General features: G+C 40.2%; 3 protein-coding genes across 4 annotated transcripts; 1 reads left to right on the forward strand and 2 right to left on the reverse strand.

The window, feature by feature from the left end:
- Positions 1 to 2,834: 2,834 nt before the first annotated feature.
- Positions 2,835 to 26,798, forward strand: LOC148098458 (uncharacterized). 2 transcript variants are annotated; one of them, XM_087852421.1, is made up of 4 exons: positions 2,835 to 2,910; positions 25,980 to 26,040; positions 26,178 to 26,365; positions 26,497 to 26,798. In XM_087852421.1, the coding sequence occupies exons 2-4, from the start codon at positions 25,990 to 25,992 to the stop codon at positions 26,561 to 26,563; spliced, it is 306 nt and encodes a 101-aa protein (XP_087708547.1). In that variant the 5' UTR covers positions 2,835 to 2,910; positions 25,980 to 25,989; the 3' UTR covers positions 26,564 to 26,798. The 2 variants fall into 2 exon arrangements, with proteins under 2 accessions (XP_087708547.1, XP_087708548.1); XM_087852422.1 differs by lacking the exon at positions 2,835 to 2,910 and adding an exon at positions 25,803 to 25,882.
- LOC148098459 (uncharacterized) lies at positions 7,126 to 8,837 on the reverse strand. The gene is made up of 2 exons (XM_087852105.1): positions 8,743 to 8,837; positions 7,126 to 7,974 (listed from the first exon to the last, which is right to left on the reverse strand). Exons 1-2 carry the CDS (start codon positions 8,783 to 8,785, stop codon positions 7,208 to 7,210), a joined length of 810 nt encoding a protein of 269 aa, XP_087708231.1. The 5' UTR covers positions 8,786 to 8,837; the 3' UTR covers positions 7,126 to 7,207.
- On the reverse strand, positions 11,581 to 13,577 carry LOC148098460 (uncharacterized). The gene is made up of 7 exons (XM_087852479.1): positions 13,523 to 13,577; positions 12,986 to 13,327; positions 12,567 to 12,851; positions 12,324 to 12,416; positions 11,983 to 12,078; positions 11,885 to 11,913; positions 11,581 to 11,643 (listed from the first exon to the last, which is right to left on the reverse strand). Exons 1-7 carry the CDS (start codon positions 13,575 to 13,577, stop codon positions 11,581 to 11,583), a joined length of 963 nt encoding a protein of 320 aa, XP_087708605.1.
- Positions 26,799 to 27,302: the final 504 nt, after the last annotated feature.

Below are 27,302 nucleotides of genomic sequence, written 5' to 3' on the forward strand. Positions count from 1 at the left end.
TTGAGATCCTGTTTCTCTTTAAACTTTATTCTACCTTATTCTAGTTGCTCCGACCATTGCTGGTTAACTACTCCCCCCGTTTTCAGCCGATTTCCACCATTTAGACTTTAATCTGTTCTGCTCCCTGTGCTAATGCCAGCTATATCTTTTGGTGGTCATACCTTTCATACTTTTTGAGATATTACAGTTTTTACCTGTTGCTTGAACACTATAAACCCATGCTTGGATCGTGGCTCAAGAGTTGGTAGTTTGCCTTGTAATCGGAAGGTTGCTGGTTTGAGCCCCGGCTTGGACAGTCTCGGTCGTTGTGTCCTTGGGCAAGACACTTCACCTACCGCCTACTGGTGTTGGCCAGAAGGGCCGATGGCGCGATATGGCAGCCTTGCTTCTGTCAGTCTGCCCCAGGGCAGCTGTGGTTACAACTGTAGCTTGCCTCCACCAGTGTGTGAATGTGAGAGTGGATGAGTGGGTGTGTAAAGCGCTTTGGGGTCCCTAGGGGGGACTAGTAAAAGCGCTATACACACATATATATATATATATATATATATATATATATATATATATATATATATATATATATATATATATATATATACAGGCCATTTACCATTTTAGACTAAAGTAACACAACTTGAAGCTTTTGTTACCATACCTCAAACACATGTACCCATACCTTAAACCAAAGCGCTGCTTTGCACCCTAGTTGCAATTATGCAACACACTTACTCCTTTATGCAACACACATGGTCCTGCATACTACACTCTATTTCATACATAAGACACTTTGTTCACAAAATGAAATTTCAGGGTGCCATTTGGAAAACACATGTATCCAAAATACAAAACACATCGGGTAATTGCAACCACTCAAATACACACCTGAAGGTACTTACTTGCAAAACTGAACACCAATTAGCCAACTACAAAAAGCCCTCAGTTTAGCCAATTCAAGAACTTTGCAAGCATGGATGGAGGGAGAGTAAGAGGAAGAGGAGGAGGAGGTCGAAGAGGCCATGCACAGACCCATATTTCTGATGATATAAGAGCAACTTTGGTGGACCATGTCATCTACCATGGCCTGACTATGAGGGAAGCTGGGCAGAGAGTCCACCCACATCTAAGCCGCTTCACAGTGGCATCTGTAATAAGAACATTCCGACTAGAAAACAGGTGTGTCTTCACCTCTCTACCTTCTACTCTACTCAGATGGTTTTTATAGCACTGTTCTACAGTTTATCACATTACCATATCAAGTGTACAGGGTATTGCAGGGTGCTAATGCTCCTTTTGCAGCCAAAGTGGTAGTTTCTGTTAAACATACCATGATTACTTATATTGAAGTACAGTGTTGTACAGCATGCTATTACTGTATTATGTTTTTTTTTTTTTTGCTTTATCTGAATTCATGGTACTGCAATGTACAATATTGAGTAGGCCTATTTGCTTTTTTGGTTGTTTGAATATGTGTCTCCTGAAAATATGCCTTCTGAATAAACAATGAAAATCAAAGACTGCAGTGTTTTATATAAAGTATAGTGTGTTCCCCCTGATCTGTAAGTGTTTGCATACAATGCAAGTATGTGTCATTTTGTCAACAGAGTTACATTTTGACAAAGGAATGTTAGGTTTTGACAGCAGAGTTTAGGTTTTGAGAGTAGAGTTTCATTTGGCACAGATGTGAATGGTATATTTCCCAGTGTTGTGTCATGTTTACTTGTGTTTAGAGTTTGGGCACAATGAGCGAAGTTTTGCAAAATGTGTTCAAGCAACGGGCAAAAACTGCAAGCTTTTCAAGCCATTTTTTGGCAAATCCCACTTATGACAAAGAAATTTCAGTAAACAGTTCAACTTTTTAAACTCTTTTCAACACAAATTTCAGCTTTTTCACCTCTTTTCAGCAGAATTTTCCATTTTTCAATACTTTTCAGCACAAATTCCAGCTACTTTAGCTGTTTTCACTGCAAACTTCAGCTTCTTTACCTCTTTTCAGCAGAAATTCTTCTAATTCACATCTTTTCAGCGTAATTTTCAGTTTTTTCAACTCTTTTCAGCAAAAAGTTCAGCTCTTTCACCCGTTTTCATCACAAATCTCAGCCTCTTCTGCTCTTTTCAACAGAGTTTTCAGTTTCTTTACCTCTTTTCTGCACAATTTTTAGTTTTTTCAACTCTTTTCAGCAGAAAGTTCAAAAAGTTCATCTCTTTTCAGCAGAATTTTTTAGCTTTTTCACCTCTTATCAGCACAAATCTCAGGCTCTTCTGCTCTTTTCAACAGAATTTGCAGCATCTTCACCTCTTTTCAGGACACTTTTCAGTTTCATATCTTTTCAGTCACCTGAGAACAAGTTTGTTTCAGTGAGATGAGCAGCTGCCTTGAGACCAGTTGGTGCTGGTTCGAATCCTACCTGTGCTGCTTGCTGCACATCTTCCCTCCTTGAACTCTCCCTGCTTTCTACCAGTTAACTCATTGTGCTGAAGTTGTCTAACTCTGACTATATGCCAGTACATCAGAGAACCGCTTTAACTGTTCTAACCTGCAGTAACTCTACTTTATGTTACAATCAGATAATAGAGGCCATAAAATAAGGAAAGCATTACATGAGTTTCAGTGAACTCAAATCTCACAGTAGCTTATTTTACCGACTATTCATGCATGAACAAGCTCATGTGCAGTTTTACAAAGAGTGTAATTATCTAAAATTCCAGGCATAGTAACATTTATTCTACAATGTTGTGGCTTAACTTGACCGCGTGCTTGAATCAACTCTGTGCTCAGTTGTTGTAATGCTAACTTAACTGTCAGTGTTTTATTTTGATCTGTGTTTCCACAGGAGCAGGAACATTAGAAGCTGCTGGAGTAACTGCTGCTGTTCTCCTGCCTGTCATATTCTTCTCTGTCTTCCTGTGGATTCAGTGAGCAGATCTGTTACGTTATTGTTTACAAGATGAAGTTTGATTTTAACAGTTTATGAATGTCATTATTTTGTTCATCATTAATTGTCCCAACCAGAAAAAACAGTATGTCCAAGGAACCTGTTAAATCTGAAGACAGAGTCAACAACAGAGAACAGGTGAAAACAGTGTTGTACAAATAACCAACATTGTGGTTTTAAACTTCCTGTTGGACTCACAGATCCTTCTTTGCTGTTGTTCTTTAACTCAAATACATTTGATCACATTTGTAACTGAGATCTTTTTTCCTATACAGTGTTTACCTGATCAGAGACAGCCAGAGGAGCAGGATGATCTTCAGTATACCAGCATCCACTTCTCCAAAAAGCAGTCTTTTCACAACAGACATGTCAAAGTGGATCACCTTCCTCACTTTGTTCAATGATTTCACTCATCTAAATCAGAGACCACACCATGACACATGTTTAAACAAGGAATGTTTATTCATCAAAGCTACTTATTAATCAAATAGACACGTTCAAAGCACCACAGTGGTAGAACGATATCACACAGCACCGTCACAGGATATTAAACAGAAACTGGCAACAGGGCTCTGTAGAGTGAGCGATCATAATGAAGCCGTTTAAGTTGAGATTCAACCTGCTCTTCATATTTCAGGCCACCAGATGTCACCAAAGACAACTGTGGAGAAACGTTTCAAGTAATGAAACTTTTCAGTACAAGCTTCAGAAAGTTTTATTTGGCCATCAGTAAACAAAACAACATCAGCGCAGGACAGAAACAAAACAGACTGAAGCAGGACTCCAGGAGAACAGGGACAAAACAGCAATGAGGGGTTAAATACATGTAGGCAGAGTGGAGACAGCTGAGGAAAAACACACAGCTGAACTAAATCTGATAACAAAAAATGCTGAGGTGTAATTAAACACTAGACACAGGAGACACAGGCTACCAGAATAAAACAGGAAATAACTGAACAAAAACATGGACTTGAAACAATTCAATTCAGTTTTATTTATACAGCGCCAAATCACAACAACAATCGCCTCAAGGTGCTTTATATTGTAAAGTAGACCCTACACAATACCTACAGAGAAAAACCCAACAGTCATATGACCCTCTATGAGCAAACACTTTGGCGACAGTGGGAAGGGAAAACTCCCTTTTAACAGAAAGAAGCCTCCAGCAGAACCAGACTCAGGGAGGGGCGGGGGGAGGGGCTCAGGGAGGGGCGGGGCCATCTGCTGGGACCAGTTGAGAGAAGGAAGACAGAACAAAAGACCTGCTGTGAGAGCCAGAGATGAATAAATAGTATGATGAAGTTTACCCAGAGATTCCCCTTTGTTCAAAATTAAAGTCTACAAATCAATGACATCACACTGGCCTATGATACAGTCTATGATTACATGTCAGTGAGATCTTGGAGCTGCCAGTATGCAAAGCTGCAGCTTTAGAATTTAGGCTCTAAAACTTTTTTCCACCATTTTTTATTTTTCTTCTTCCTTTGTGTTTCTCAAGCCAATAAGCCATAACTCAGAAAGATCAATTGGAGAAAAAGACTCAATATCAATGGTACTGAATGTAGCTGCAGATAATGTTACATCTGTGAGATGATTATGAGTAATTTCTTCCCTAATGGTTAAACTTTTATTTGTGAAGAAGTTCATGAAGTCATTACTAGTTAACGTTAAAGGAATCGTTGGCTCAACAGTGCTCTGACTTTTTGTCAGTCTGGCTACAGTGCTGAAGAGGAACTTAGGGTTGATCTTATTTTCTTCAATCGGTGATGAATAGTAAGATGTTCTAGCTTTACAGGGCTCTTTTTAAATGTTTATCTAAGTTTCCAGCTGGGATGGACAAGGCTAAACATCAGGCTTTCAAATAAATGAAACTCTGTGTTGATCTTTGTTTAATTAATAAGCTGGTGTGGAAGATTGCTGCCAAGGGTGGGATGCCGAGAGTTCAGTTCAGTGATCCAGGCCTCCAGAGCTGCCGAAAGGCTACATTTATTACAAGTATCATTACTGCTCATTTAAAAAACAGAAAGCATAACTCCTTCTCCAGAGTCGGAGCAGTCTTCCACATACCAGGTTAAATAACGACTGCTGAGGAGCAAGCATGGCTTGGGCCCATCTCAGACCTCGCCCTCGCAGCAGGATAACCATGAATGCAATTTTGCACAATCTGAGTAATAAATTCACCTTTGTTGATGAAACACTAGGAAACACTGTGTGAGGAAACCTGTTCTTTTCACTGGTAAAAACGTCAGGTGTAGGAAGAGGCCTCTCCAGAGGTACAACCTCCCTGAGCTGTGCTGCTGACCATGTCCATCGTTTTATGACCACAGTATACTCATCTTATAACGGATGTCAGTCCAGCAGATTATCTTTGGCATGTGGTGGATCAGGAGATTTGCAACATGGATGCACAGCCGACAAATCTGAAGCAACTGTGTGATTCTATCATGTCAATATGAAACTAAATCTGTGAGGAATATTTCCAGGTCTTTGTTGAATCTGTGCCACAAAGAATTAAGGCAGTTCTGAAGGTGAAAGAAGGCCCAAAACAGTACTGGCAAGATGTAACTAATGAAGTGGCCAGTGACTGTATTTAGTGTCTAGATTTAATTTCCAGTATTTTATTCACTTAATAGCAGGACAGAATACCACATGACTGTGGCCTTGTGTTATACCCTCTCTGCTGCAGTGATGCTGCAGACAAACACAAGCATCGTGATCAGACATTAAGAAAAGCCTCTTACAGATGAAGGTCTGTGTCTCTTGACCTAAACACATAATCCAGTTAAATCTGATTTATGTTCATTAATGCCCCTCACACTGTAACTTAAAGTAATAAATTGGTTACTGATTAATTACAGAAGCACGTTTGTGAGCATAAACATGTAAGCCTTGGACCATCGGGATGAAATGTGGTTGGGAAACTTAACAAGCATTGATAAAGCTTCATCAGTAGTTCGAACAATGCCTCAAAACCTTCGATCACCACGGGTGGTTAGCAGACTGTGGTTGTACCATGCAGCCTAATAACATGCAGTAAATTGCAGGTTAAAGCAGTCTGCTTACACATTGTTAAACGAGGGAAGGGAACTAATGTGGCTGTCACATTACCCTTTTGTCCCATTTCATCCCAGCATTTGATTAAACTGCTGCTCACTTTCTACAGTACTTAAAACTGATCACACAAAACTATTTTTCTTCATCTTTTAATGATTACCAAAGTCTGTGAATCCCCAAATTGTTCAGTTGTTCTTTTTGCTCCCTATGAGGTCACTTTTACCATGTGACAAAAACAACACCCCACTGTACACACTTGAGCCACTTTATAAATCCCCAATAAAAAGCTGACAGGTTGCAATGATGTTCTAAATAACTTATTAAGAAAACAACTAAATACACAGAAAATATTATAAAAACTGGTTTATTTTATATCTCCTAGTTTGAAGTGAAGCAATAAAAACACGTATAAAACATCACAAACTGTAATATTATACAAATGCTTACGCCCTGCTGATGCAATGGAGACATCTTCCAGTGACAGTCTTCATCCGTGTGAGTGTGAGGAGGCTCCTAAACCCACCGACACAGAAGTGCATGTTCACAACTCCCTCTGTGCAGGTGGGGTCAGGGCCCTCCTCACCCTGGGTGAAGAGGGGTGGTGCTGTGGCCAGTCAGGTATGAAGTGCTGAGGGTGGATCTTTGGTCCTCTGTGCAGCTCTGTCCACTCTCAGCTGCCCTGCAAAGCTATAACACGGGGAAGACGTCATTTTAACACAAAACAGCATTTCCATTGTTGGTAGCTGCAGCATGTTGTTAAAATGCAATTTTAAACTCAACATATACACACAATAACTATAAATAAACTTAAACCTACAGTACTGTAGGACGATGATTTACACCAGCTATTGGAAGGATTTAGTCTTCAAGACAGTTTGTAGCCAATGTGAGGTGATAACTTACATAGCTGGGACACAGCACCACTCTCCAGTTTGTCATTTGGTCATCCATCCTTCTCATTGGGTTGGGGTAAGGCTGTCTTCTGGGTGGAGTATCTCTCTGTGTTAGCTCCGTCTTGGACGTTGAGTGTCTGAAGTGCTGAATGCTGGGAAAGGACAAGTGTAAAGCACCTGAAGACAAAAACCTTACCTTTGTCCTGCATGGTGAGCTAGAGCTTGAGAAAAAAATATGTTAGTCATTTAAATAGTTAGTGTCTTACAAACACTGCAAGACGCAAAGGCCAACTTAAACATTTAAAGTTTAAAAACAAGTTCTAACATAATCTAGTCAGAGTCGCTGTCATCAAGTGAAAGGTTAAAAGGCCTTTCCCAGAAGCGTCTGACACCAAAAGAACCCGATGATGTTGAAGGGCCACAGAACGTGTCATCACTTACCTTGCACCTCTTTGCACTTACCTCTTCAGTGCAGATGTCATCTCTGCTTCTCTTTGCTGAGGAGGCGAGAGCTGAGATTGAAGGAGAAGCTGAGAGAGTAGCGGAAGAAGGAGCAGCAGAGGAAGGAGCTGAGGGAGCAGGAGAGGAAGCAGCTGAGGGAGCAGGAGAGGAAGCAGCTGAGGGAGGAGCAGAGGAAGGAGGAGAAGCTAAAGGATCACCAACTGGGAAGAGTGGGGCGTTGGCCTGACCGAAAGGCGGCATGGCGAACGGGGCAGCACCTGGAGCAATAGGATGTCGCCAATCGTGCCAAAACGGCTCTGGAGGGAGCTCCTGGATGAGAGGGGAATCATCTCTCTCATCCATGGTGTCATACCCCGAGTCGTCACTAGGCCAATCGGCCCACTCTTCTGAGTTGTTCCAGTCAGAGGAATTGTCAGTGTCTTCACTCACCTCTTCGACGTCCTCAGGTATGTAGGGAGGGTACTCACCTTCCTCTTCACTGTCATCAGGATCCTGTGCTTCATGAGAAGAGGGTGAGGATGAGAGAAGGATATACTCACCATACTCACCTTCACTGACATCAGAGTCATCCAGGATCCTGATGACCTCAGGAAGGCCTTCTTCTGCGGGACGCTCAACCACGTAGTCGAGACGACCTGTGAGGAAACAAGTTTAAAATAACATTAAGAATGTAATAAACATCAAGTGCTAAAGGAACAGAGCTACATCTGTTAGTTTGAGCAGATGATGAGAGAAAAGCATTTTAGGCTACATTTATGTCAGACTGAATGACACTTCTACTTGTTCATGCAAGCAAAAAACAGCTAAGTCAACTAAGTTTACATCATAAACTGCTATATAATAAGATATAGTATTAGCATAACATAAGGATACCATTATTACTACTGTACTATGATTACTGTTTTCATATTCTTTTTTATATTCATTTATTTTTGTTATTTTTTATTATCATGTTTTGTAGCAGGGGAAAAGTTATAGTTTATTTCAATAAAGCCTTTGATCCAAGAAGAACAGGATGTTAGGAGGGGACCGGGATCTGGTGTGTTTACACCTGTGTGTTCTGACGTCATGACATGCTGAAGATGCTGTTACCACAGAGACTGATTTTGGGGCATTTTACAAATTGTAGTCCATTAAGCTATTTTTAACCAAATCATTTAAAAAGTGTCAAATTTGAAGCCTTCAAATCAAAGTAACACCTTTTTTTTTCAAATTCATACACCAGTCGTTAATAATTTCTACACCTCTCCTGGAAAATTTAAAGCATACAAACAATTTACGGGGAAAAATCTTGGAATAAGCATATTTTGATAACATTAAAACTTGATATTCACACTGGAACTTATTAAATTATTACAGTCATTTAGTGACTCTTAAAATAACTGAAGAAATGTTAAAAGTACCTGCAGCGAAGTCCAGAGGACTGTCGAGTCCACGACGAGCCATCTTCAGGCTTTGCTGTATGAAAAACAAGTACAAACGATCCAAAGATGAAGTACTTGTTGTCGCTAGCAAGTAAAATCCGCTTTCAGTAGAATATTTTCCGAAAACTTAACTTTCCACAGGCTGAGGTTGGAGCAGGTCAAAACAAGTCCAATAGCAAGTGTAAAGGGACGAATGGAACATTGTGCAGCATTTATATACCCTCCGCAGGCCATGGTTACGGTTGCCAACATGCGTGTGCAGAGCAACTATATAAATGGAGCTTACACAACGTAATTTACAGTTAATTTATGGTCATTAACACTTACTGCGTCTGTCAGCCTTTATGTAGCATGTATACTAACCACGAAGGTATAGGTATATCCATAAATAAACACAGATATTAGAAAGCAGCAAATCAAATCAATCTGAATCATAACTGAGATGTTCGCTTGAGTGAATAACATTAGCATGTAGCTCATGCTAATATTACATTTTGACATTTTTCTTTTCAAAGCTAACAATAACTTAGTGTTCTCGCTACTCACCATGCTGTTAAACAGGTATATGTTAGCAATGACAACATTTAACAAATGTTTTTAAAATGCTAGCCGTGCTGATTAGCCTTAGGATTACTTGAGGTTGTTTCCAGCTCTAGTGGTCATAAGCGAACTTAGTTCTGTGCCAGCCTTTGGCACGAAAATCAATCTTGTAAAGCTCACTATTAAACTGACAAAAAGCCTTAGAGCCTAGAAACTATGATACTTACAACTGTGCTATGTTTGTGTCATAACATATAGCAAGACCCCATAACGATAACTGACCTTTGACCTCTTCTCAAGATTATTTAATGCTATATAGAGCTATTTTAACACTATGTTTCTTACTGCCATTGTTTGACAACATATAAGCATAAAGGAAATGATATATGGAGATTCTAAATATCAGGTTGTTATGACTTTATTATAAAATTTACAGTAACAGTTCAGAACTATTAAGCAAGATTAGTTTTGGAAAAATCACATTTGTGATCAAAACTTTTTACTTCATATTTATTACTAAATAATTCAATAAATTATACTCAAGTACTGAATAGTCACAAAAAAATAGTAATTATGCTGAAAATTATGTTAAAGTGGTTTTCAACTGAGCATATAAACAAAAGCCTGGACAAAGGTTCTGTTGAACAACACACATATGTTACCAATATTGTAGCTTGTGTAATTTAATAATTTATTTTATTTGTGATACAATTTCAAACTTTATTAACTTTTTCAATAAAACAAAGTCTCAGATTTAATTATTCTGAAACTAAGTTTAAGCTAGCAAGTTACATTACTGATATAAGAAATATAAAATGTTTGTATTGTTTACCCACAAGTGCAGTCTCTGGCTCAAACACAGAAGCTTGGTATGTTTGGTTGTCAGTCCAGACATTCCTAAAGAAAGCTGTCCTTCTTCAGCTCCAGACCTTTCTAGATAAAAATGGCATTAGTGAAGTATTTCAGTCTGGTTTTAAAACGCACCACAACACTGAAACTGCTCTTGTAAAAGTTTTTAATGACCTTTTAACTTTTACTGACTTGGGAGATTTTGCCATTTTAATAATGTTAGACCTCAGTGCTGCATTTGATACCGTAGATCATGGGATTCTTATCGCTCGGCTTGAGCACTGTGTCAGAATCAAAGGGACTGCTTTGGAGTGGTTTAAATCTTACCTGTCCAACCAAAGTTTTTCTGTTAGATTGGGGGATACATCGTCCTCAAAAGCCTCACTTTCTTGTGGGGTCCTATCTTGGTCCAGTTCTCTTTTCTGTTTATATGCTCCCTATGGGTTCAATTTTTTAAAAACATGGGATCTCATTCCATTGCTATGCAGACGACTCACAGATTTACCTGCCACTGAAACGTAAATCTGTGAGTCGTCTGAAGGGTTTGTAAGATTGTTTGGAGGATGTTAAGGATGGCATGGATGGCTTTAAACTTCCTTAACCTAAATGAACAGAAAACAGAGGTGATTGTGTTTGGTCCCTGTGACCGCTGTGACTTTGGCCCTTTAGGAATTCATAATAATAATAAAAAAAAACCCTTTGCAAGGAACCTAGGAGTGTTTTTTGACTCTAATCCAATGTTTGATAAACAGATTAATGCTGCCTTTGCTGTAACTGCTCCTAAGCTCCCTTCACGTCAGGACTTCCCCAACATTGGACACTTTTAACTGACCATTCATCCTCCTCTTTCTCTCATTTTTTTTTACATTCATCAGGTCCTCAGAGTACTCGTTCCATCTTCTCAACACACTCTTTTCACTGTTTAGCACATTTCCATCTTTATCCATCTTACTCCACAAATTGTCTTTTCCTTCGGGGCCGACAAACGGACAACTTTCAACATAATCCATTTGATTTCCAGCTTCAAACTCATGATAATGACAGACACTCTCTTCACCCTGAAACAGCATTCATAAAATCTTCCGTCAAGATTACAACTACTTGATTTACAGTGGAGTGAAAAAGTCTTTGGCTTCTTCCTTATTTCCTTTTTTTGTATGTTTTTCACATGTGAAAGTTTCCGATCAATAAACAAATTTAAATACTAGGCTATTTAAAAAAAACAAACATCAATCATCCAAACAATTTATTCAAAAAATGGAATTTTGAAACAAGTGAGCTGTAAATACAAAATTGCAGTTGCACTAAAACACATTTTTGCATTGTCCAACTTTCTTATCTCTCGTCTGCTCTCACAGTGAGTCACACACATTTGTATTTACAGAGCACACTTTGACAAGTAGTTTAAACTCTGGGTGTAGTGTGTGATCACACCGAGTCCCAGCTGGTTTGAGGAGCAGACTGAGTCCCTGCAGGGTTTAAACTCAGTCCCTGGAAAACAGACACAGTCCAGTTATATCTGGATGAAAACTGTCTCTGTGAAGGCAGTTTTGTTTTTGTTAACACTCCCTCAGAGAGGGACAGCTGGTTCATGTTTATTTAATCCCATTATCCAAAGACACTTCTACATCATCATCCACAGTTATGGGTCAATGACAATATCAAATAACAAGATCAGAAAAACAACCTCAGGGTTTTCATTTAATATTGGATTATTGAGATTTGTACTTACTGTGGTTTCATCCATCTGGGTTTCGTTCCCTAAAATGAGAGAAGAAAGTCAATTTCATTTTTGTTTTAAAATTCAAAATCATTCAATCTTAAATGTACCTTTATGTCTTGTCCTTATATTGACTGTTGCAGCAGTTATTAAAAGCGCTGCTAATCCCACAGAGACAACAATGAACCTCAAAGAAACAAAAAAATCTGTCAAACACAAAAAATGTGATTATTAAAATTATTTGGTTGCAGTTTTCTGTTCCGTGTAATTCCTTTATCTTTTAAAAATGTAACAGTATTTTAAACGTGGACATTTCTGTGATATGATTTGTATTTAAAAGTATTTATATACAAAGTTAAAGTGAGTTTTCATTTGCATATCATTTCAAAAGCTCAATATTAAATTAAATTAAACAGATATTTATGCATCAGCTTAATCTTCATAGTGTCACCTGCTTTTGAAGGACTCTTCATTGTTGGGGTTGTTTCTGATTTTGTGCTTATTTCAGTTTTTCTGGCTGGATTCTTTGTTGTTTTTGTGTCACCTGAATAAATGAAAAATTAAAGCACAAAAGTTTTTCATGTTTCTCATCTGATGTAAATATGAGAAACAATATTCTACTTTCATACTTGAAATATATTAAGTAAATGTTTGATGTGATTTTACTCACATTACCAGCTGATCCTGATCTCACCTGTTTCCTCACCTGATGGCTGAAGGTCGAAAGTAAACAGCTGCACTCTTCTTGTGTTAGTGTCAGTCACTTGACATTTCATTATATTATGACTTGATGAGTAAAAATAATTATACTTCAGAAAAGACACAGTGGCAGCGCAGTCAGTCTGTGAAGTCACTATTTCTTTGTTCTCTTTGTCCACATCTCGACCTTCAAACAGCCACTTCACTGTGTGATGACACCGTTCATACGTCACCACAGAGCAGCTTAACTTCACCTTATCAGTGTCCTTATGTTCAGTCACTGGTGAACATAATGTAACAAAGTGAGACAAACAGAGCGGAAATTATTCAAGTTATCTTAATCAGTTTCATTAGGATTATTGAACATTTTATGTTCTGAAAAGATTTGAACTGAAAATATTTTGATGTAAATACTCATAATAATAACAGAGAGATCAATGAAAGACTGATGAACCAGAGTATGTTTAGATGTTGTTTCCTCAACTTCGTATTGTTGACAATAATAAAAACCAACATCCTCAACTGTGAGCTTCTTTATAAGCAGAGAACAGTTCGCTGTAACATTCAGTCTGTCGGATTTAGTTTTAGCTTCTTCACCAATCTGTCCAAGTGTGATCAGCTCTACTGTTTCTCTGTTTCTTGAAGTAAATACCCACGCAGTACCATCACAGTTATTCTGCTCATCTATCACATTTAGACAAGGCAGAGTGACGTCATCTCCAACTTTCATAAACATGGAGGCTTCAGTTACAGATACTGTTGAGAAGATTGAAGAGAAATGTAAAATAAATTAGAATACAGCACTTTTTACAATCAGATTGAAGATCATTTCTGACACAAGTTCATAAACAGAGCACGATCAGCTGTCATATTTACTGTAAAGGTTGTTGACTGTGATAATATGAACAATATTTAGTTTGACTGCGATTTAAATGTTTCCCTTATTCTTACCTGCAATCTGAATCATCAGACATGAAAACATTTGAATCCATCTGAATTCATCCATCGTGCTTCTCTGTCTCACTTCTTTCTTGTTCTCGATCTCGACTGTCACACTCTCTGAACTGTTGACTCTTTAACACTGTTTGTACTTCCTGTCATCAGTGAGATGTCACTTCCTCATCACAGCTTTAGGGATCCAGTTGTTATTTTTGCTGATGATAATGTTTCATAGGTTGAGTATGTCAGCTTTTCATGTGTCTGAAATTCATGATTTCTATAAACATAATTTATTGTAATGAGAAATCACATTCAGCAGGTGCACTTTGTGTCTATTCCCACAGTGCATTTGTGACAGACTGACAGTGATTTAAATACTGATTGTTAGGATGAATTGAAGATGATTAACTGATAAACAGAATCCAGTCAAGCTATTTGGTGATTGGACTCTGATGGCCTTCACGGCTGATTGGATTCCCGCTGATGAAAGAATTTAGGCAGGACCCCCCACAGTCCAGACATGGTGGTGGTGAAAATGGAGAATTGGATGGAGCGCTGAGTAACATGGGTGATGCAGAGATCGTGGCGAGGTGGGTTTTGTGAAGGAGTCTGGAAGGGAGAATGAAAGATGAGCAGTGAGATTTAAAGTACATGAAGTGGAAGCTGATTGGCTTGAAGAAGGCCGGGAGAAAGACGATTGGACTTGACCAGTGATGTCAGCAATGAGCTGGACAGTGTTCCAAAGTGGAAGTGATGAAAAGCTCTGGCCACCAAACACCCAGGAAGCAGGTCTGAGACGCTCCTCTTCCTCATTGTTGAACTGAAGACGTTTCTGAGAACTGAAAGTTTTTTGGTGAGAGTGTGGTTACAGCAGCAGCAGAGCTCATGAGGTTTTACTTTATAATAACGGAAAGTTAAACATCAGAAACAAAACTATAATCACAATTGTTGAACGAGGAGGAGGCACAAAATTGAAAATTGAGACAAGTCTTGGGAGTGGTGTGATTACAGTTTTTTCTGATGGCTTGAGCACATTTCTTGTAACTATTGGCTATTTTTGCAAAACTCTACACACAAATAAGAAAACTCTTCACCCAATCAGCAAAACATTGTAGTTTTCTTGTAAAAGCGAATAACCCTTGCTTAACTCTCCACACCTTTGTAAAAATGGTATTTTTGTATCCAACAGTTAACACAAGCCATCATATTAATAAGCACACAATAAACCAACTACACACTGATGGTATGAATAAAAAACACATCTGGCTTTTGCTTTCTCTGTGCACAAGGTAGGCTATGTCAGTTTGAGCTCATACTTTTGTCATAGATCCGTAAGCATAGAGGGATCCAAACTTCAAGTACTGGTGTTTATTCACACACATCAAAACAAACACAAGTGTTTATTTCCAAGTATAGGATTATTTGCAATCGCCATATTGACTATATGGGTTTCTTGGTCTGCAGTGAACATGCTTCCTCTGCCCCAGCATCTGGTCATCTAGCAATTCTGTAAAGTAACAATTTCAGTATTTTACATCTATGGTATTGTTGTCTTTCTCATTAGCATATGGCAGTGCTACAAATCTTAGTGCAAAGTTACTGTACTAACCGATTCTCATTTCAAAATGTCCTTATGATACTTGCTACAGTGTAGCGGCTCGAGTTAGGCTGGACCCGTTGGCCAGCTTCCCTCAGGGTCATTCCATGGTTGATTATCCATGGTTGGTCCACTATTGTAGCTCTGATGTCATCAGCAATTCTATTTCCTACTCTTCTTACCCTTCCTCTCCCCCCTCCTCGTCCTCCTCTTGCTCCTCCTTGTCCTTGTCGTCCTCTTCATCCTACTTCTTCACCTCCACGTCCTCTTCCTCGGCCTCCTCTACTTCTCACTCTTCCTGCTCCCTCCATTGTACTCCACACACAGAGCTTACCTGTGTTATAGTGCTTAGGCTGATTGCAAAGTGAACTAATTATCTAAAAACGTTTTCACATGTGACAGTGTGTCAGACAGTTGGCAGAATAGTGTAAATAATAGCCTTAAATGTGTATAGTTTTGTTAGGAGTGTGTTGATCATTTGGAAATTGAGTGTAAAGCAGTGAGTTGTGTTTACAGTTCTGCAAAAAGAGTGCTGTGCAGTGGATTGTAGCTACAGGTTTGCAAAGTGTGTGTTACAAAATGGCAAACTGAGTGCAAAGCAGTGTTCGTGCTTTTAGTTTTGCAAACTCAGTGAGTGGTTTTGCTATAAGTATTAATAGTTTTAGAAAATGTGCTATAAGAATCACAGTTAGGGTTTAAGTATTCAGAAAAAACTGTAACAGGTGACTGTGCAAATACTGGAAAACTGAGGACCTCTGGCGGATAAAAGGAATAATACACAAAAAAGTGCTCAAACCTAAGCTGCAAGTGTTTAAAATTTGTTCTGCAAAAATAGAACCAAATTAATAGAAATTCACTTTTTCCAGATTATTATAAAAAACAATATTCAAGATATTGATTCAGATTCTATTTAATCATCATGAAAGACATGTTATAAAACTCACACTGGACTTTAGACACTGCACATATTTCATTTAGAGAGTTTATTATTTTGATGTTAGCTTAAAATGCATTGATACATAATTCAGAAACACTTTTAGAAACTTTGAATAGCTGAAGTTTGTTGTGTCACTATAGTGACTGTGACTTAAATGGATCATTAAAGGCATTTAACAACAGTCATATTTGACAACAGAAGATTAAGACTTAAATCTTCTGTCAGATTACAATAAAAAAAAGCTTGAAACACAAAAACTGTTAACTTTGCTTTAAAGTTCTCGTGATCTTAATGAGTTTCAGTATGATTATATTACATTTTATCTTCTGAAAAGATTTTAATGTAAATACTCACAGAGAGATCAAACAAAGACTTATGAATTGTCGACAGTAATAAAGACCAACATCCTCAACTGTGAGCTTCATTGTAAACAGAGAACAGTTCGCTGTAACTCTCAGTCTGTCTGATTTAGTTTTAGCTTGTTCACCAATCTGTCCAAGTGTGATCAGCTCTACTGTTTCTCTGTTTCTTGAAGTTCTCATCTAGTTTATATTTACCTATAAAACCAGATGAGATGATATTGATAATATAACAACAGTTTTCTCTACTGAGTTGATGTTGCTGATCAGTGGTCCATCCATCCATCCATCTTCATCCGCTTTATCCGGGGCTGGGTCGCGGGGGCAGCAGCCTAAGCAAAGAGGCCCAGACCTCCCTCTCCCCAGCCACCTCCTCCAGCTCATCCGGGGGAACACCAAGGCGTTCCCAGGCCAGCCGAGAGATATAATCTCTCCAGCGTGTCCTGGGTCTGCCCCGGGGCCTCCTCCCGGTGGGACATGCCTGGAACACCTCACCCAGGAGGCGCCCAGGGGGCATCCTTACCAGATGCCCAAACCACCTCAGCTGGCTCCTTTCGATGTGGAGCAGCAGCGGCTCTACTCTGAGCCCCTCCCGGATGGCCGAACTTCTCACCCTATCTCTAAGGGAGATGCCAGCCACCCTTCGGAGGAAGCTCATTTCCGCCGCTTGTATCCGCAATCTCGTCCTTTCGGTCACTACCCACAGCTCGTGGCCATAGGTGAGGGTAGGGACGTAGATCGACCGGTAAATTGAGAGCTTCGCTTTTACACTCAGCTCCCTCTTCACCACGACGGACCGGTGCAGCGTCTGCATTACCGCAGTTGCAGCCCCAATCCGTCTGTCGATCTCCGGCTCCCTTCTCCCATCACTCGCGAACAAGACCCCGAGATACTTGAACTCCTCCACTTGGGGCAGGACCTCATCCCCGACCCGGAGTGGGCACTCCACCCTTTTCCGGCTGAGAACCATGGCCTCAGATTTGGAGGTGCTGATCCTCATTCCTGCTGCTTCACACTCGGCTGCGAACCGCTCCAGTGCGAGCTGGAGGCCCTCACCCGATGAAGCCAACAGAACCACATCATCCGCAAAGATCAGAGATGAGATCCTGAGGCCACCAAAGCGAAAGCCCTCCGCCACTTGGCTGCGCCTAGAAATCCTGTCCATAAAAATTATGAACAGAACCGGTGACAAAGGGCAGCCCTGGCGGAGCCCATCACCCACCGGGAACGAGTCCGACTTATTGCCGGCAATGCGAACCAAGCTCTTGCAACGGTTGTATAGGGATCGAATGGCCCGTGGCAATGGGCCAGACACCCCATACTCCCGCAACACCTCCCACAGGACACCCCGAGGGACACGGTCGAATGCCTTCTCCAAGTCCACAAAACACATGTAGACTGGTTGGGCAAACTCCCATGCACCCTCAAGTATCCTCGAGAGGATGAAGAGCTGGTCCAGTGTTCCGCGACCAGGACGAAAACCGCATTGTTCCTCCTGCATCAGAGGTTCGACTAGCGGACGAACTCTCCTTTCCAGCACCCTGGCATAGACTTTCCCGGGGAGGCTGAGGAGTGTGATCCCCCTGTAGTTGGAACACACCCTCCGGTCCCCCTTCTTAAAGATGGGGACCACCACCCCGGTCTGCCAATCCACGGGTACTGCCCCTGATCTCCACGCAACATTGCAGAGGCGTGTCAGCCAGGACAGCCCTACAACGTCCAGAGCCTTCAGGAACTCGGGGCGGACCTCATCAACACCAGGGGCTCTGCCACCAAGGAGTTGTTTAACTGCCTCAGTGACCTCGCCCCCAGAAATTGGCGGGTCATTCCCCTCATCCCCAGACTCTGCTTCCTCCTTGGAAGACGCGTCAGTGGGATTGAGGAGGTCCTCGAAGTATTCCTTCCACCGCCTGACAATTTTCTCAGTCAACGTCAGCAGCGCTCCGCCAGCACTATACACAGTGCAGGTAGAGCACCGCTTTCCCCTCCTGAGACGCCTGACGGTTTGCCAGAACCTCTTCGAGGCAGTCCGAAAGTCTTTTTCCATGGCCTCTCCGAACTCCTCCCACACCCGAGTTTTTGCTTCAGCCACTGCCCGAGCCGCATTCCGCTTGGCCTGTCGATACCTGTCGGCTGCCTCCGGAGTCCCACAGGCTAACCAAGCCCGATCAGTGGTGTCGGAAAGAAACAGCAGAGTCTCCAACGCTTTCATAGTTTATTGAAACATCATCTTCATCTTTGTCATAACTGACCTGTGGACAACAAAAACAAAATATAATCAGAATCAGAAAACTTTATTAATCCCTAAAGAAATGATGTGGTTACATGATGATAATAACATCATTAATGTTGCTTTGGCTGGTTGACCTCAGGTATTTGAATTTGTCCACCTTCATTATGTCTCCTCCTTACAGCATCTCTGTTACACTGGTCTCCTTCTCATTCACACAAGTTCTCTCTAGAACACACCTCCACCTCTACAGGCTCTAATTCACCTGTTTACAAGAATAGGCTCAGAGCAGATCCCCACTTTGAACCCATCTGTCTCTCCCAGCGCACACCTCCTCACACATCTCCTCTTGTACCACTCTCACATACTTCTCTGCCACTCCTGACTTCTTCATGCACCATAGTCCTGTTCCTGGTACTCTATCATCTGCTTTTTCTGCATCCACAAAGACACAGTTATCTTTTTCTTACTACAGCTCTGCACATCATCGTTGATGTGCAGAGGACCAGCCTCCTTTCCACTCTTCATCCTCTTCATAGCAGCCCTCACTTCCTTCTCATCAATCCTCTGCACTTCCAGCTTCATTAAATACAGAAGCATAAGCAGATATTTACTTGATAAACTGTCTCAGCCATGAACAGAGCTCAACAAATGTTGTGTTTGTGAACACTAGAACCATCGTGCACTCTATATATGAAGACGTGGATTCTCCTTTTCACATGTTAGCATGTTGTTTGGCCCACAGCTGTGGCTTACATTACCACAGCTGTGATAAAATGATCAGGAGTACTTCTATGTCTATGAGGGGAAGGCTTTCCTTGTTTACATATAATAACATACTGCAGATAATGAAAGTCAGACAAAGTCGATCATGTTTTATACAAAGTGCATAAATAAATGCAGCAGATTTTTTTCGATTGTGGTTTCTGAGTTGTGAAATGTCTGCAGCTCCAGAGTGGACTGTATTTGATTTGTCACATTGAAAGAGGGCCAGAAAATTACATAATCAGTGAAGCCAAACACATGTCTCTTTCCTAATATGGGCAATGTCTTTAGTAAAACTCAGCTGTAAGAATGTCTCCAGGCTCTGAATTGAAGGATTTTAGCACACAATGTTATGTGTTTTCACACAAAACTCACAAAATCATATTTTACATTCTTGAAGCAATAACCACGTGAAACTGAAGTTTAAATACTTTTCTTCCCCACATCCTGTGTGCGAGAGTCAATTATAGCATCATTTGGAGAGTTATATTTCATTTAGCATGTTAACGCATATCTGAAGGGGACCTAAAATAAAGCACAGTTCAGTCAGAGGGTCTCTTATTGATTGAAATCAACTTTTCCTACTTTTAGGAGATAACTGAAAGTACACATGAAAGGTGGTCAGTAGTTTGTCAGCATTATTTTATTAGCACATTTGACCATTAGTCAGTGTTTCTTTTATCTTGTTACTGATGCTTGTCTTTGTTAATTACATCAATGTGAATTTTGTGGTTTGTTTTGTTCGACAAAGTATCGAGTCAGGTGTTGCACTTAGTTTTTCATAGGACAGCACAGAGTTCTGTGAAAAGTTTCTTTCTCACATGAGCTAGAGCTAAAGGCAAAACTTCAGGTTCATATATGTTTTAAAAAGTGAATAAATAATATTATACAATAGTCAGGATGAACTGTAGCACGTAAACAGTTGATGATAGACTTTAAATATTTGACTTTTATTTGATGTTTATTATGTTTACCATATAGATCAAAAACAGTTTATCATTTGAATGACAAACTAAGCAAAAGATAAGAAAGAAGTACTGTGTCAAACTAAAAGAGTTGACTTTAGACTTAACTTGCTGTCGTCTGATCTTCGAGCTTACTGTATACCCATGAGGGTGGTATTTATGTTTTTAATTACATTAAAAAAACAGAAATAAATAAATCCCCACCATAATATCACTCAGTACTCTTTATTGCCCTTAATGATATAAGCAGTAAATGGCACTATAAACTGAGTTGATGTTGTCCCCAGGATTTCCTGGAGCCACTCTCCTAGCTTGGGAGTCACTGCACCTAGTGCTCCGATTACCACTGGGACCACTGTTACCTTTACCCTCCACATCTTCTTGAGCTCTTCTCTGAGCCCTTGCTACTTCTCAAGCTTCTGGTGTTCCTTCTTCCTGATGTTGCTGTCATTTGGTATCGCTACGTCTATCACTACGGAAGTCTTTTTCTGCTTCTCTACCCCCACTATGTCCGGTTGGCTAGCCACCACCGTTTTGTCCATCTGTATCTGGAAGTCTCACAGGACCTTTGCTCGGTCATTATCCACCACCCTACGACTTCCAGGCCATACTCAGCACAGACGTTCTTGTATATTATGCCTGCTAGCATCCTTCACCCAACCTTTATGTGCTGGATTTTCTCAGGGGCATCTTTACACAGTCTGCACCTGGGGTCTTGCCTTGTGTGATAGACCCCAGCCTCGATGCATCTGTGCTCAGAGCTTTTCTGTGTCTTCTCCACACTTTGACACTACAATCGCTGCTAAAGGCAAAATCTGTATTCATTGCTAAAATTTCTCTTCATGCTCATGCTTAGTGCACATGTCGCTGACGTCGGTGCCTATGGGCCTGATGGACTGTCTGGACAGAGCACCATTGGCAAAATCCTCCTGCAAACTTTGACTGCAAATCTGTAGCAGACTGCTTATGGTTTCTAAATGCAGACAGTGAGCGGAAACGGTCTTCTTGTGATGCCAAGTTTGAAGTTGCCCTATGGCACGGGCTCTATCCACATCAGTTAAATGCAGCATGCTTGGAGCATATGATCGCTGCACCAGGGTCCATGCTCACAGGAGATACTAAGTAGGCACCAATAAGGCACTGGATTGTAAGCACCTGGGGTACCTGAAGCTAAAAACAAGAGTCAATAGCAGAATAAGCTGTTTGGCATTGCTGCTCAACGCATGAATACATTGAATGAAGAACACTTTTTAAGACACAATTACACAAGTAGATATTTCAAGAAGACAGTGTAAACAAACATTTAGGGGCTGTGGTTTCACATGTTGCTCCACCTATCATGCGTTAGAGTCACCTTCCAGTAAGTTTCCAGGTCACTTACCCAGTATATGTACTCGGACTGGCACCAGTATGTTTGAGACTCATACAACCAGAAAACTGTCTCCTCTGTTTATTGTGTGAATCCACACTATTGAGATCCTGTTTCTCTTTAAACTTTATTCTACCTTATTCTAGTTGCTCCGACCATTGCTGGTTAACTACTCCCTCCGTTTTCAGCCGATTTCCACCATTTAGACTTTAATCTGTTCTGCTCCCTGTGCTAATGCCAGCTATATCTTTTGGTGGTCATACCTTTCATACTTGAGATATTACAGTTTTTACCCGTTGCTTGAACACTATAAACCTTGCTTGGATCGTGGCTCAAGAGTTGGTAGTTTGCCTTGTAATTGGAAGGTTGCCGGTTCGAGCCCCGGCTTGGACAGTCTCGGTCGTTGTGTCCTTGGGACTATCTTGGGCAAGACACTTCACCTACCGCCTACTGGTGTTGGCCAGAATGGCCGATGGCGCGATATGGCAGCCTCGCTTCTGTCAGTCTGCCCCAGGGCAGCTGTGGTTACAACTGTAGCTTGCCTCCACCAGTGTGTGAATGTGAGAGTGGATGAGTGGGTGTGTAAAGCGCTTTGGGGTCCCTAGGGGGGACTAGTAAAAGCGCTATACATATATATATATACAGGCCATTTATCATTTTAGACTAAAGTAACACCACTTGAAGCTTTTGTTACCATACCTCAAACACATGTACCTATACCTTAAACAAAAGCGCTGCTTTGCACCCTAGTTGCAATTATGCAACACACATGGTCCTGCATACTACACTCTATTTCATACATAAGACACTTTGTTCACAAAATGAAATTTCAGGGTGCCATTTGGAAAACACATGTATCCAAAATACAAAACACATCGGGTAATTGCAACCACTCAAATACACACCTGAAGGTACTTACTTGCAAAACTGAACACCAATTAGCCAACTACAAAAAGCCCTCAGTTTAGCCAATTTAAGAACTTTGCAAGCATGGATGGAGGGAGAGCAAGAGGAAGAGGAGGAGGAGGAGGTCGAAGAGGCCATGCACAGACCCATATTTCTGATGATATAAGAGCAACTTTGGTGGACCATGTCATCAACCATGGCCTTACTATGAGGGAAGCTGGGCAGAGAGTCCACCCACATCTAAGCCGCTTCACAGTGGCATCTGTAATAAGAACATTCCGACTAGAAAACAGGTGTGTCTTCACCTCTCTACCTTCTACTCTACTCAGATGGTTTTTATAGCACTGTTCTACAGTTTATCACATTACCATATCAAGTGTACAGGGTATTGCAGGGTGCTAATGCTCCTTTTGCAGCAAAAGTGGTAGTTTCTGTTAAACATACCATGATTACTTATATTGAAGTACAGTGTTGTACAGCATGCTATTACTGTATTATGGTTTTGTTTTGTTTTTTGCTTTATCTGAATTCATGGTACTGCAATGTACAATATTGAGTAGGCCTATTTGCTTTTTTGGTTGTTTGAAAATGTGTCTCCTGAAAATATGCCTTCTGAATAAACAATGAAAATCAAAGACTGCAGTGTTTTATATAAAGTATAGTGTGTTCCCCCTGATCTGTAAGTGTTTGCATACAATGCAAGTATGTGTCATTTTGTCAACAGAGTTACATTTTGACAAAGGAATGTTAGGTTTTGACAGCAGAGTTTAGGTTTTGAGAGTAGAGTTTCATTTGGCACAGATGTGAATGGTATATTTCCCAGTGTTGTGTCATGTTTACTTGTGTTTAGAGTTTGGGCACAATGAGCGAAGTTTTGCAAAATGTGTTCAAGTAACGGGCAAAAACTGTAAGCTTTTCATGCCATTTTTTGGCAAATCCCACTTATGACAAAAAAAATTTCAGTAAACAGTTACAATACTTTTCAGCACAAATTCCAGCTACTTTAGCTGTTTTCACTGCAAACTTCAGCTTCTTTACCTCTTTTCAGCAGAAATTCTTCTAATTCACATCTTTTCAGCGTAATTTTCAGTTTTTTCAACTCTTTTCAGCATAAAGTTCAGCTCTTTCACCCGTTTTCATCACAAATCTCAACCTCTTCTGCTCTTTTCAATGGAGTTTTCAGTTTCTTTACCTCTTTTCTGCACAATTTTCAGTTTTTTCAACTCTTTTCAGCAGAAAGTTCAAAAGGTTCACCTCTTTTCAGCAGAATTTTTTAGCTTTTTCACCTCTTATCAGCACAAATCTCAGGCTCTTCTGCTATTTTCAACAGAATTTGCAGCATCTTCACCTCTTTTCAGGACACTTTTCAGTTTCATATCTTTTCAGTCACCTGAGAACAAGTTTGTTTCAGTGAGATGAGCAGCTGCCTTGAGACCAGTTGGTGCTGGTTGGAATCCTACCTGTGCTGCTTGCTGCACATCTTCCCTCCTTGAACTCTCCCTGCTTTCTACCAGTTAACTCATTGTGCTGAAGTTGTCTAACTCTGACTATATGCCAGTCAGTGTTGGTCAAGTTACTTGAAAAAAGTAATCAGTAATTAATTACTGATTACTTCCCCAAAAAAGTAATCCCGTTACTTTACTGATTACTTATTTTCAAAAGTAATTAATTACTTAGTTACTTAGTTACTTGGTTACTTTTTAAAAACATGATTTACAACCTGAATAGGTGATAAAGCGATAGATCTTTCAGCCCAATTCTACTTTTTCTACATAATCCATCATACAAAATGTAATCAAATGGAAAAGTCTCTTTTTAAAACTTGTTTTGTTAGTTTTAATCTTTTAACTTTATGCATGAAGCAAAATTTTAATTATATATATATATACATATATATGTTTTTGTGTTTACACTCACTCTTTCAGATGCAAGTAAAACACAGCAGAAAATAAATAAAGTCAAAGACTCAGCGGTCCTTTTGCTCTATTTTCACCTGTAAAGCAGGAGTAGAGTAGGCGGAGGTTTATCCTGGTGCAGGTGTGCCGCAGCGGTCAGTGGAAGGATACCGCAGTTTCTCTGTGAGTTTCTCATTACGTCGTAGCTACTCGGTGCTTGCTTGGAAGTTTAGGGGTTTTTTTTCGCTGTACAAAGAAGTTTTCTTCCCACGCACATCGGACACTAATGTTTTTGTCACTTTTTACGGAATCAAACTCAAAGTAAGGTCAGTACTTCCACGCTTTAAACGCTGCACGCTCATACTCTCTCCGCACTCGATATATGATCCATTGTTGATCTGCACACAGCTGTTGTCACGAACATCACACTCGCTTACGTCACTGTCAGAGACATTCTCGCAAGAAAATCACGGTTTTAGTAACGCAGTAACGCAGCGTTCCTACGGGAAAGTAACGGTAATCTAATTACCGTTTTTGCAGTAGCAATCCCTTACTTTACTCGTTACTTGAAAAAAGTAATCGGATTATGTTGCACTCTGAAAGTAGTTATAAAACTTATATTTTTCTGAATTGTTGGGAAAATCTTTAAAGGCTATTCTTATTTAATTGTGTTTTGTTTTTGAACACATTTCTAGTTCATTTTTGTAGTTTACTGGCTCCAGGAGGTCAGAGTTCAGACGTGTGATGTCATCAGTAAGCGCAGAAAAAAAACAGTGTCTGAGACGTGAGGAAGCAATGTTTTGCTGATGATGCGCTATCCTGCCTGTAAACTCCAAACTGAACTGAGGAGAATAAAGTTGCAAGAAAAAGGAGAATGGAGTCATGTCTCTCCGAGGGTGCAACAATTACAGTAACGCGTTACTGCCCATCTCTGATGCCAGTACATCAGAGAACCGCTTTAACTGTTCTAACCTGCAGTAACTCTACTTTATGTTACAATCAGATAATTGAGGCCATAAAATAAGGAAAGCATTACATGAGTTTCAGTGAACTCAAGTCTCACAGTAGCTTATTTTACTGACTATTCATGCATGAACAAGCTCATGTGCAGTTTTACAAAGAGTGTAATTATCTAAAATTCCAGGCATAGTAACATTTATTCTACAATGTTGTGGCTTAACTTGACCGCGTGCTTGAATCAACTCTGTGCTCAGTTGTTGTAATGCTAACTTAACTGTCAGTGTTTTATTTTGATCTGTGTTTCCACAGGAGCAGGAACATTAGAAGCTGCTGGAGTAACTGCTGCTGTTCTCCTGCCTGTCATATTCTTCTGTCTTCCTGTGGATTCAGTGAGCAGATCTGTTACGTTATTGTTTACAAGATAAAGTTTGATTTTAACAGTTTATGAATGTCATTATTTTGTTCATCATTAATTGTCCCAACCAGAAAAAACAGTATGTCCAAGGAACCTGTTAAATCTGAAGACAGAGCCAACAACAGAGAACAGGTGAAAACAGTGTTGTACAAATAACCAACATTGTGGTTTTAAACTTCCTGTTGGACTCACAGATCCTTCTTTGCTGTTGTTCTTTAACTCAAATACATTTGATCACATTTGTAGCTGAGATCTTTTTTCCTATACAGTGTTTACCTGATCAGAGACAGCCAGAGGAGCAGGATGATCTTCAGTATACCAGCATCCACTTCTCCAAAAAGCAGGCAGATCCTCTCTACTCCAACATCAGAGCAGCTCAGCCTCGCAGACACATGCAGGAACAGGAAGTTACTGAGTACACTGTTGTTAGATTTAACAGAAGCAGTGCAGCCAAGAGGTGAGAGAGACTGTCCTCTCATGTCTAAGAAACAAACTCACTGCTTTTACTGTTCTTTTTCACCATTAATGGAAATGATTTCAGTTGATGCTATATCCTCCAAATCATGAAATGTTCTTCTCTGTTTTCAGAGACATAAGTCAGGAAACAGGAGAGTCTCCATGTGCACTGTTCTCCACAGTCAGTAAAACCAGATGAAGGGACGGGTCAATGATGATGTGATATTTATGTAGACTTAAAAAAACATTACGCTCAATTGTAGCCAAATGGTTTATAAAATAAGTGAAGATTTCTTATACGGTTATGTTTAGTAGAAAAATGTTACTGTTGTGTAAAGTATTTTCCTCTTTTTTTGTATATTTGTCATTGTTAAATATCACACTTTTAATACTAGACCAAGATCTGAGTGTATACAAAATGCAGAAGAATAATATTTTAAGGGACAAGCAGCTATCCAGACCTACCTGGGTGTAGGAATCCAATAAAGTCTTTTCACAACAGACATGTCAAAGTGGATCAGCTTCCTCACTTTGTTCAATGATTTCACTCATCTAAATCAGAGACCACACCATGACACATGTTTAAACAAGGAATGTTTATTCATCAAAGCTACTTATTAATCAAATAGACATGTTCAAAGCACCACAGTGGTAGAACGATATCACACAGCACCGTCACAGGATATTAAACAGAAACTGGCAACAGGGCTCTGTAGAGTGAGCGATCATAATGAAGCCGTTTAAGTTGCGATTCAACCTGCTCTTCATATTTCAGGCCACCAGATGTCACCAAAGACAACTGTGGAGAAACGTTTCAAGTAATGAAACTTTTCAGTACAAGCTTCAGAAAGCTTTATTTGGCCATCAGTAAACAAAACAACATCAGCGCAGGACAGAAACAAAACAGACTGAAGCAGGACTCCAGGAGAACAGGGACA

Source organism: Neolamprologus brichardi, chromosome 15 (assembly GCF_056152115.1).
Source record: "Neolamprologus brichardi isolate AB-2024 chromosome 15, ASM5615211v1, whole genome shotgun sequence".
Lineage (NCBI taxonomy): Eukaryota > Metazoa > Chordata > Actinopteri > Cichliformes > Cichlidae > Neolamprologus > Neolamprologus brichardi.

Excerpts from the sequence above, each read along its gene's own strand:
- LOC148098458 (XM_087852421.1), top strand. The coding sequence starts at position 25,990 with ATGTCCAAGGAACCTGTTAAATCTGAAGACAGAGCCAACAACAGAGAA. Across the intron at positions 26,041-26,177 it reads GAGCCAACAACAGAGAACAG|TGTTTACCTGATCAGAGACA; the intron begins GTGAAAACAGTG and ends TTTCCTATACAG. Across the intron at positions 26,366-26,496 it reads AGAAGCAGTGCAGCCAAGAG|AGACATAAGTCAGGAAACAG; the intron begins GTGAGAGAGACT and ends CTCTGTTTTCAG.
- LOC148098459 (XM_087852105.1), bottom strand. The coding sequence starts at position 8,785 with ATGGCTCGTCGTGGACTCGACAGTCCTCTGGACTTCGCTGCAG. Across the intron at positions 7,975-8,742 it reads TCCTCTGGACTTCGCTGCAG|GTCGTCTCGACTACGTGGTT; the intron begins GTACTTTTAACA and ends GTTTCCTCACAG.
- LOC148098460 (XM_087852479.1), bottom strand. The coding sequence starts at position 13,577 with ATGGATGAATTCAGATGGATTCAAATGTTTTCATGTCTGATGATTCAG. Across the intron at positions 12,079-12,323 it reads GAAGAGTCCTTCAAAAGCAG|ATTTTTTTGTTTCTTTGAGG; the intron begins GTGACACTATGA and ends TGTGTTTGACAG. Across the intron at positions 11,914-11,982 it reads TATAAGGACAAGACATAAAG|GGAACGAAACCCAGATGGAT; the intron begins GTACATTTAAGA and ends CTCTCATTTTAG.